Source organism: Saccoglossus kowalevskii, chromosome 13 (genome assembly GCF_978046115.1).
Source record: "Saccoglossus kowalevskii chromosome 13, keSacKowa6.1, whole genome shotgun sequence".
NCBI classification, from domain to species: Eukaryota; Metazoa; Hemichordata; class Enteropneusta; family Harrimaniidae; genus Saccoglossus; species Saccoglossus kowalevskii.
In genome coordinates, this window is record NC_140653.1 from 26153051 (window position 1) to 26165177 (window position 12127).

Here is a 12127-nt window from a genome sequence, read left to right on the forward strand (position 1 = left end):
AGGAAAACATAATCTTTAAACTCCTCAAATTTCTGATTACAGGTTTTGATAAATGACCAAATGAGTTCTTCAAGTAATATTGAAGAATAGATTACTTTCGCTGGGTTTTCCTCATTTAAGGACAAGTTACACTAAAATAAATGAACGAAAAGAATTCAAGTGAATATCAAATTACTTATTGCTGAAATATTATTGAGAGTGAGATTGGGGGAGAATGCATGAATTCTTGCTGCCCCTCAAATATTTTTCATTTCTCTCACGATATCATGTCCACTATTCCTCTAAAGGGAGAGAATGGATGCTATTTGAGGGGTAAAAGCAACTTTTGCTACTGCCACTCTCGGTGGCTATTCTTAGTCAAAATCTACATTTTAATTTTTAGTATTGATTTTCTCTACTAATGTTAAAATAAATGGATATCATGACAAAAAGAAGGTACAATGTAGTAATGTACCTCAAGACCTTGAAAAGTGGGAAAAAAATGATTGAACTATTCCTAATGAAATTGCACATGATTGGAAAAATGTAACAGTGTCCCTGATTGGTTGGCAGGGCTGCTGTTTGTTAATTTCTCTTGAAATAAGCCAGCACTCATGACACCTTTTTCTTACTTCCTCCGCCCAGCTTTTTCATTCTCATCTTGTGCATGTGTCTCAACAGTATGGGTGCACCTGTGTGTGGAAAGAAAATTCAATGAAAAATTGTTTGCAGCTGTATTTGAAATGAAGTGCAGACAAGGATGGAGCGCCCTTAAATCATCATTCTGAAAAATCTTTTGTTTTCATGCAAATTCTGTTTTGAACAATCTATGACATTTTATTTAGGTTTCGAATGATTCATAATTAACAAAAAAATTATAAAAAAAATGGCACCAAAATTTTGGTATGAAAAATTACGGCATTCAAAGAATTAAAGAGTGTAAAAAATGTAATCAACATAACCCACAATACTGTGCAATATAAAACATTAAATTGGTACATTTTTATTGATAAAATGCACTAGACAAATTTGACATTGAAACACCTTTCACTTACCAATGAAAATTCGTAAACCGATATCACACCACAGCCACAGAGGGAAATTCCATGAGAAATTATACCCATTAGGTAAAGATGGTGACCACTTTCCAGAGTTTTCATACATAGGTATGGCTTGATACAACACAAGAGCTGTAAATGGAGCAGACAAAAAGATGATAGCATTTACTATATTATTAGTCTGATTTTCTTCATTTTTACATATTTGATATTTCATGTCACAGGGATGAAGGAAATGGGAAAATAAAAATATGGGGTCATCATACTCTGTTCAGAGAAAATGGTATGTTTTGTCTGTTTTAGGCTATTTTACCATGGAACACATATCTCAATACCTCAAAATTTTGTTCAGTGACATATGGTAAATAAAAGATGTATAGTGTCTTACAAGGTACTTTTTGATATCTAGAAGTATTAAAAAATTGACAATTATTTAGTAGATTTTATTGAGGAAATGTGTTTTCACTGAAACTGCTGCTAAAATGGCATTTTATGTATATTACTTTACCATTTTTTTCAAAAAAAAAGATTGACAGTAAACCGAAAAATGTTGAGCACTACTGTATCTAAATTACAGTCCAGAATAGTTTGAAAAAAATATTCTCTGTGATCCTCACCAAAACACAATCTTTGTTTCTGTGGGAGCAAAGATATTGTGACTTACAGACCACTGTAATCTGTTGGCCATTTTGAAATGCAAAATAGTTGAACATCCAGGCAAATAACATCACATGACACAGTACTGACCAATCACGGCAAAGGACTCTCACCTTCTAGCAGGAATCCTAGTGGATATAATGGTATCCATATGGTGTACCGTAACCATGTCAACATTTCCTTTTCTTTCCCAATGGATGACAGTGCGTAAAATGGATACCTACAGTGAATTCAAGCATTAAGTCATGATTTCAGGCCAAAACAGGGCTTTTATTTCACAGATTGCTGCGACAACTAAACAAATCATTGTCAGTGACATAGATCATGCCTGCATTTGAATGCATAAAATGAAGAAGGAATGAAGTCAAAGAAATTTCATTGAAACAAATAAACTTTGCATGCACATGAAACCATGATGTACTATTTTTAGGTGTGTCAGAGTGGAGGGAAATAATTTAAAAGTTAAACAAACTGTATGCCAGTTCCTTAAATGCTATTGTAACCCCAAAAATGTAATAGGTCAAAGAACGTCAGAAAAATTGCTAAGGACACTGAAAATCAAACCCATGATGAGTGATGACAATACTAAATTTGAATGATATTAGTCAAGGGACGCCAGAGAAATGCGAACAAAAAACAATCAAATATCAATGAAACAAAAAAAAGCATATGTATAGCATTATGCATTGCCTTTATACCATCTTTGAAGAAAATTGGTCAAGACATGTTCAAAATGATGTTGGTGGATGGTAATTTTTAGAGGGTGAACAGACTAGATTGTCAGTTTCTCTACCTCTCCCACATGCAATACACTACTGTCAATGTAGAAATCCTGAAAAATCGAATGTCACATCCCCTCCTTTCATCTGCTCAACAGTCACATACTGATTAATGTTCATGAGTTTTTTCTTGAGCTCATGCATATTCATGAGATTACCAATTGTCAATATGTACATGCCTTTAAAATCACGAGTTTTAATAACAAAATTCATGAACATGTCATTAACATCACCTTATCAGTTCAATAAAGGTCCACACAACCATTAAATAATACACTGCAGGCTGCCCATGTAAATTGGACTCAGGAATAATCACAAAAAATATTAGAAAATTACGACCATATATCTGTAGGTGAAAGAGAAAAATAATATAATGTGTGCTTAACAAACAAAGAATGTGTTACCCCTTACCATTGTGAACATTTATCAGATCTGTGAGGGGTTGACATTGAGAAACTCTGGACTGGTGAATAGATTTGGAAAAGATAAAATTACACAGACAAAATTTTGAATACGAATTTCAATAGAAAAAATTACATACCGGTAAATGAAACTACATTTGTTAAAAAAAGCCAACAAAATGTGCATGTTTTTTTCTATCATCTCTTAGACAAGATACCGCTTAGACTAGTGAAATCTATTCTGTAAGTAGTGGATGCAAGTGCACTGTTGGTGATTAAATAAATAAAAAAGTGCTGTATGAAGGAACCTTAGTACTACCTAAAACAGTAAAAAACAAAAAAATATATATTCACGCTTTCCATTATTTTTGGTGTCACTTACATTTTTTACATGACTGGACTACTTAGATACAATTCACCAGACCATTTTTGGATGTAATTGGAATGGTTTGATTCCCCACTAAATTTTACACCAGAGTTTAAAATGACCAACCCTAAAACGACCTACCGTAAATAAACCACCAACAACTTTCACTGGCTATGAGATATTCTGTTTTGACCCAAAAGATATTATTTAACATTGATTACCATAAAATATCGAGAGGATTTTGAATACATAGGTAAAGGTGAAGATTGTTGAGAAGCACACAGCTCATACTGACCTGCATAAGCGGAGCACTAATTCCAGTTTTAACCAGACCAACAGCTGGATGTACAATTTCTAAAACTGCTACAATTTGGCATATTGCCAAAATACCACCGGCTCTATCAAATAAATTGGCAAAGGTATCTGAAAAAAAGATGCAGATTATAATTTTGACATAATTGCAGCAGAAATGCACACTCTGAACTGGCGACTCCCGACAAATGTACTCCTTTATCGTAACAAAGTCCCAGAAAGATTATCAGTATATCTCCCCATGACTGCTGCCGTATATGTTTATGCAACTTGTGTGTATCTGGTCAACCCCTAAAATCCTGCATTAATGTATTCAAATTGAACCGAAATGACCACGTCATAGACCACGTCATAGAACATGTATGCTGAACGACTCTCCACTTTGGTTGGTGTTACTGTGGACAGAAATGAGAACTTATCGTCACACCTTTGCCAAGGTTGTTAGAGACAAGTTTTGAGAAAATGATGCAGACTCTCTTGAAATGATGTGATATCTTGAGACCAATGTAGGTATTATGACACAAAGTCAAACGAGGTGCACTAAAGTCACCCGCTTTTCAACAAACTTTCTCCAAGTGGTGAAGCATTTATTTCTCGAAATAGACATTTATAAAACGAAAATGAACTTTTCTCGCTGACAATTTCCACTTATTGTGTGGTATACCCTAAGTGAAATGTAGTACAGAGAATTAATCGAAAGATTTAATTTTATGCAGACAAGAACTTTCCAATTTGTCAGACTTGATTGGTGATGAGTTTTGTTTACAGTAACATGAATAAATAATTAACTCATGAAAAATGTGACCAATTAACGCACCACATCCAATTTCAAAGTGCAGACAAATCGCATAGAAAATGTTATGGAGTCTATTTTTTGGAGACAGCTTAATATATTGATTGTCAGCAAAAAATAACACTGCTTTTTAAGTTTGTGCATTTGGGAGTTAATAATACCAAACAAACAAACAGCTCACACCTGTTGTCTGATCAGAGAAGCCATCTACCAGTATAAAACCCACAATAAAGAATCCGATAAACTGGAACAAATTATAAATAAACAAGTAGATTTTTTTGACCTCCTTCCAAGCTGTTGAGAAGAGAAAAAAATACAGGTTATCCAATCAATTTTGCATGAATTAAATCTAGCAAGCGACATAAACCTCAGAGGTTATTGGCCGCCTAGTTGAGAGCGAGGGAATTGTACAACTTGTTTTTACTCATCAAATAATGTTACATTGCCTTCCCCTATATCATCATGTCTATTGTTCCAATGGTCTACATAACCATGGTAATTGGAACTGTGAATGTGACGACAGGAGGGAATGGAATACTATTGGAGGGGCAAAGTTGGCGACTGATCTTGGTGACCATTCGTCTCTAAGGGCTATTAGGTGTAAATCTCTTTTGATTATCATTTAGGATAGACGCAAATTAACAGTCACAGTATAATGTCACTGTAATAATATTGTGTTTCATGCTCTGTGTGTGCAAATTGTGAACACAATCAGTCACTGATATTCTCTGTAATTTACAGAAATCTTGGTTTGGTTGTTTTCAACTAAGTCCTAGTTAATGCTGAAATTGCCATTATGATGTCTACCCAACATTGAATAAGATTTTTGTAGTAAAATATGCCCTGTATGTGTTCCCTTAGCAATTTTCCTTGCAATTTCCACATAAAATAGAACTGTTGTCTGACACATCTTACCAAGATCACTGTCATTCTTTAATTTTTCTTCCAGTTCTTTTATCGCAATATTAGGATCCGATAGCGGGAATGGCGGCTTCAACTAGAGTTGCGAAAAAACAACAGTGACTCAATACCTTAGGAAAAGTTATCAACTTTGACAGACATTTTGGCATTTCATATTCTGCAGCATTTCATACATACCGGTAATATCAAGGATTTATGACATGTGGGTACGCAAGTATGTTATATGAGGTGAAGACCTTTGTGAATTAGCCGAGTAATCCACAAATGTGAAAACTGTTGGATTGTAACTCACATCATCTTCCTCAGATTCGTCTTCATCTCTCCATCTGTCAAAATCAATCTTCAACCATGTTGGCCTCTTCTCTTGTTCTGTTAACCTCGGCCAAAAGTATGCACCATCCTTGATGACTTTAAACTCAACAGACCTTGCGTTCACTCTATATTCACTTTTCTGATGCATTTAAAAAATAAAATAATCAATTGTTAGATTTATAAAATGTATAATTTTGTCTTTGTTTCTACATTGTATTTAAGCGTTATAGCCGTCCCATCACGTTGGGTTAGATATGTGGGTCCCATGCAACAAATACAATGTGTGAAAGATACATTGAAATGCACTGTGTCACTTAAACACGTTGAACAACAAAGCATTTCTTGCTAAAATTTATGTGCAACATTTTTATATTTTTATGCAATTTTCTATAATTTTTTTTCAATAATTTTGGACCAAGTGAACATATACTTCCTTATTGGCTGAGGATCTTGATCTTGACTTTCGTGCTCAAAGGGTTAAATTCATGTAAGACTAATATCTAAACTGACAATTATTTGTTGTATTACAATAACGATAGGATAGTTTTTAATATTAACACATCGTATGCAGCAGCTTTTTTATACACAATCTATTATACACAGATTATCGACAATCTGTGAAGTCTTTCATCAGTCGATGTGTTAATAATGTTAAGAATATAATTAATGAGTTTCCATGGTTATATCCCTGGGATTAAAGTCTTCTTTTCTACCAAAAAAAGATTTTGCAGTTTGAACATCATAAGACGATCAGATCGTGTCTGATCAGACATCATGTGACGTCAGAAAATATCTGACTTGTAAAATGTCAGATCAGATTTACGATCAGATTTATCTGAACAGATTAAATGAGATCAGATAAAGTTATCGTGCAAACGGGCTTCGGTTTAGTTAAGTACATTTTGTATTTGAGAGCGATAGACGATTGTTGAGCATCTGTGATAATTTCAAGACTAAATAGAAGACTGCTGGTAAGTATTCATTACAACGATAACTGGGAGTAAATGATGTGCTTGGAGCATAGTCAGACAACCAAATAGAATCATATGTCATCCATCTCGTTTGATAATGTATAATCAGCCAATCGGTGGCAGGATGCACATCTTGCTGCCATGTACTTACATTCCAATGTTTGAAGTGTAGCCGAAGATTACAGAATATGTATGCTCTAGCACCCTAACTTTGTGTTTGACTTTCGTAACACACACTCGGCACAATGTACTAAGGTACGATGTTCATTTTCATTAATGTTGTCAGACAAAACAGCTGTACATACTGTATATCAGTTTACATGGGCAAATACAGTATGATTTCAAATAATGTATATATACCTTGGGAATAATGATGTCATAAAAATTCAATGTGAATTCATAGAGTTGTTGCCCACCAGCACCGACACCAACACCTGAAACAAATACAAGTACATGTAGACATTATGTCATAGTGAGTTATACAGAATATATAAAAGAATATCTACCCTACTTTTTTGTACTGTAAATAACATTCACCTGAGGAGAACTCATTGAGAAATATTATTTAGAAACGTATGAATTTATATTAACGATGGTGGTGTGTTTAAATGTTTGCTTTGTTAGGAGTTTTAAATACTACCTTGTTACAGGGTTTTTACATAAGCATATGTGCTTCTATTGGAGAAAGTGTCGGCTGATATGGCACACCCAGTCCGTATATTATTATATTTCATGAATACTACATGAATGTGATTTGGGTAAATGAAAGGTATATTTACGATTAAAATAAGTGTATTTTAATGATTCAGTATATAACAAATACAAATTTTAGTATACGCGCACTTCTATTAAAGATTCACTTCTAATAGAGGAAATACAGTACCAATAAATTAAATAAATCTGGCATCAAGGAATTGAAAGTGTTCATGCTAGCTTTGAAAATACCCCCACCAATGATCAGTGTCACATGCACCAAATATTGTTTAGGAAATATGTTCTTCTGAGATTATATGCTCCAGTCTTTCATGTTTCATTGCAGTCAAACCACTTGTAAAAGGACTGTGGTTTCATCAAAATGCAAACCACTGGGAAATTCCATCAACTTGCACAACTTTACTGTATGAATAACTAGCAATTGATACAGAGAATACATATTTTGGAATATATTTATTTATTCATATTGTAATTTTTCACATGCACTTCGTGCACATTGCATGCTGCTTTTTTGAAAAGGCTGAAAAACAACAAGCACAGTGCAGTGAACTCTCAAGTACTTTAACCCTGGTACTGTACTTGGTGTAAATTTCAATTTCAAAAATACAATCTATATTCTTACCTTTAAACTTGATATCATTTTCAGTCACATCAATCAGAGGTTCCTAATAAAAAAAAAGAGAAAATAAAAACGAACCAATGAACACAGAATTAAACTGATGAAGGTAATCATGTTGTTCCAAGGGATGAAGGCATGATTTTTGGTTATAATTATGAAATCCCTGTATTGCATTGTCGGATATATAATATTTATCACATGAATCATGCAAAATCAATTTGATAAAGTCATGTGATATTCTAATTTTTGATATCACAACCAAAATATTACACACTTTATCGGCAATCTGATGTCACTGACTTACATCTGGGAAGCCAAAAAAACGCTCATTTGTTGACTACAAAATATATTTTGATACTGGTAATAACTGTTTGAAATATAGTAAATTGGAATGTTTTTACAATATACCAATAATTTCAGATACATGCACTTTAATGTATAAAATGTGGAAATCACAGCTAATAATTGCTGATTTCATAATTGTTTGTGTATTTATCGTTTGTGCAATGGCGCACAGTGGACAAATTAAAAGGACTGATTTGAATGTTGCAGTACACCGTCCATCCGTGTTTCCATCTCGCAGCATAAAAAATAGCGTTGAATAAAAGTGCCATCATCTTTTAGCAAACTCGTAATTTGCACACCATTCTGCCCAAGCAAGAAAAACGAACATGCAAATTATCTTAGCCTAAATCGGAATGTTTTATATTTTTGGGGTGAATAACTACGTAATGGTAATATTTACTCATTTTCAACTGGTACATATTAGTCATGTTTCTCAGCTATCTTAGATAGTTCTTCTAGCTGTCTTTTACTGCACCCTCCCACACTGTTATAAATATGACGCTGTCTATTTTTCGGGGTCGTTTTGTCATTATTCTGTTGAGCTTTTATATTTTGCCTCGCCCACCTCATTCCTTGCTAGGTAGGTTATGCATGCACAAAAAGAAGTACATTGCATCTGTCAGTAATTCATGAATTATCCCAACCCCTTCTTGGCAATGAATGAAATTCATTTCTCTAACGGTTCCTCTTGCCAATCTATCTTGTCAAATTGTGATACCGATGATATAATTACCACAAAATTATGCAAAAATGTGTTAATGTAAATTGCTATGATCAGAAGTATATTGATGCCCACATGAATGAATTATTATTATTATTATAAACTGACAGTGAAACTGTTCAAGGAGCAGCGTTTTGGTTTAAGCAAATACTTTCTATTGAGATACATAGAATATCCTAATTTGTAACCCATGATAGCTTGGGACATATGAAAATTACTAAACTTGTTTAATAAATCTGATACCACGAGTCCCTCATTAGATATCCTCTCTCTCTCTCACTATATATATATATATACAATGGTGTTCGGGAGAACCATTGTACCTCCCTCAAAATCCCCCACAGAGAACCAGCATGGTTTCGTACACCATAACGAGCATTGCCACTCATTAGATTTATTAATTATAATTTGGGGAACATTATTCGAAGAGCAAATTGATTTCACAGGAATTATTCACACACCATGTATCATAACCATGGTTGCTATGGAAACCATTTCATAACCAAATGGTAAGTGTAAAAGTAAATATTTTGTGGTGACAGCTTCTGAAAACTGAATGAGAGACTGTACTATGCATCATACATGTATTAACAAAATATCACATTAACCACCATGGTGAAATCATTACAATGTAGCCAAAATACTCTACCAATCATGGACTTTCTAGAAAACATGAGCCTGATAGCTCAAATTAACACCAGCCATTATAATGAACAGTCACTGAAATGTGGAAAATTGTCTTTATTTGCCCCTTCAAATTTCAAATAATTGGAATTCACCAATTTCGCCTACTTTGTCGGATAAACACACAGAAAGTTGCTTCAAAATGCAGTATGTAAAACACTACACAGCCGTAACAGGGACTAGTTTCGAAGACGAGACACAGACTCGTCTCTTTCTGTTGGTACAAATGAACAAAGGTCGCTTCAAAGGTCAGGTACTCGGTATAGTATCTTCGACCACGAGGTTCCGAGCATTACCACACACGACATCCCATTGAGTGGCGTTATTGTAGTTCACACAAAATCACGATTTGTGCCATGGAATATTCTAGAACCTAAATAGTACCAGCTGATATATTCAATCCTGCAACACAAAGGGTATCGTGTACTCCAGGTATAAACACTCGGCCATCGACCACGAGACTCGGTATGCCTTATTCGGCGATCGATTTTACGATGCACTTAGACAATGGAATGAAAGAATGATCATCTGTCCAATGTTTGAACTTACCTTTACTTCTTTTAGATCAACTTTGAGAAATATTTTCTCATTATCCTGAGCCCAGAGAACATTCGGCCGAGGATTAGCAGCCATGTTGATTAACGCCACCACGCAGGCAAATGGAGAGATGAAAACAGCAGACGACTGAAAAGGAAAAAGCGCCCTAAAAAATGAAAGACGTATAAAATTAGTTTGAAACACAATATAAAAATACTCGTCTGTAAAAGACAACATTAATCGAGGCATCTGCGTTCAACTACGATCTGATGTGTGTTGTGCGTTATACCATTTTTGTTCTGAGTAAATATTTTTATTTTAAACGAAAAAAATTATGAAGATTGTCATAGAGGGAGCCACCACGAACCATGACTGTCGTAACACATACTATTCATTCTAGCAATAAATACAGCGTTCCAATACTGTTAAATTGCGAACTAAAATGACAGCATTGAAGATAAATAATACTTCCCGGCCTCATTTCTGCTTCTATGATTAATAACTTTAATAAATACAAAGCAAATCAATAATACTTGTAGTTTCTAAAATCAGTCTCACTATCTGTGGCCAGGATCTGTGGCTTAAAAAAATTAGCACATATTGTTTTATATTAGTCCAATTAATTAATATAACATTGTGGGGAAACGGTTATGAAATCAGTTGTATCGATTATGCTCGGAAATATATCACTCGGTATATGCGTGGAAACTTTTACTCCAGCCAACATGGTCAGCGGTAGTTATTGCGCCCTCGCCGGCGGATTCATTAGGTTTCCTCTGCTTTAGTAAACCTCTAAACGGACCAGTCAAGTACAACAATATCAAATTCAAGTGTGACACCCAACTATTCACGTACTGGAAGGTCGTTCGCGGACATTTGAATAATTCATGTTAAACCATTATTTCATAAAAAACTAAATAATATTCAGAATGTTCCAATAATTCTTATGATTACATTTGATATTTTCATGTATAACCAATCAAGTTGAAGTTTTGAGTTTGGGAAACATTTTCACCATAAAAACAGTAATTGGAACAAAACCTTTGTATTTTTTTTTAACAAAATAGATCCAGGCACTTTCGAGAAATGATCTTGGTCAGACGGGCAGTTCCCAAAACTACTATTTCTATGCAAATTAAGTAATAAATATGCATGGAATTCAATCCCAAAACTAATCAGGTTTTTGAATTATCCCAGAACCTTTAGTTACCAGTATCATAGTTGCAATCCACTCATTGGTTCTTGACCCTCATTAATTTCAACCTGTTGCACAGATTTGAGATTTATCTCATTCATGTCACCCATTTTACGTAGCACACTTGGTTCAGCCTTGGTTATTTTTTCCTTCTGTTTTTATTAGATAATTTAAGAAATGATCGTAGTTGGTTTATTGGTGCGTATTCAAGACATTGTAGAGCGCCCTGGCTATTTTGCGTAATCGGTAAGCCACACATGAACAACGATTTTAGTTACGTAAAATACTTTATTTTCGCTTCGAAATAATTTTTGCTATTGTCACTGAAAGAATGATTCAGGGAAAATAAAAACCAGCGAATGTATCTTTTTTCCTATATATTACATTTAACTTGTCAAAAATCAGTTAAAATATATTCCATACAAAACACCAAATAAAGTTTTTCAGCGAAAATCCAGCTAAAATAAAGTATTTTACAGTATTTTTTTTGGAGGGGGTTAGTAGAAATTTACCAACTGATATGCAAGGCACCCATAGCGTTTGTAAATTATGTTTTAAAATGGGCAAGGAATCTTTTTTTTTTAAGAGTCGCGGGGTCAGTTTCTTGAAATGTCTTGGAATCGAAGCTATGTTTAAATAAGGTAAATTTTCCTTGAACATTTGTTCCAAAAGGTGGCTTTTTGAGGGATTTGGCAACCCATTAATTAATACAAGTTGAGATTAGGAAATATAGGTATTCACGGTTTGGGGGGATGCATTAGC

The 12127-nt window shown here is 34.2% G+C and overlaps 1 protein-coding gene across 1 annotated transcript; it reads right to left on the reverse strand.

The window, feature by feature from the left end:
* Positions 1–346: 346 nt before the first annotated feature.
* On the reverse strand, positions 347–10285 carry LOC100376136 (very-long-chain (3R)-3-hydroxyacyl-CoA dehydratase 3-like). Its single transcript, XM_006823332.3, has 11 exons — positions 10183–10285; positions 7887–7929; positions 6911–6984; positions 5560–5718; positions 5262–5343; positions 4530–4640; positions 3537–3664; positions 2707–2819; positions 1808–1914; positions 1035–1169; positions 347–671 (listed from the first exon to the last, which is right to left on the reverse strand). Exons 1-11 carry the CDS (start codon positions 10264–10266, stop codon positions 592–594), a joined length of 1116 nt encoding a protein of 371 aa, XP_006823395.1. The 5' UTR covers positions 10267–10285; the 3' UTR covers positions 347–591.
* Between the last annotated feature and the right edge of the window lie 1842 nt (positions 10286–12127).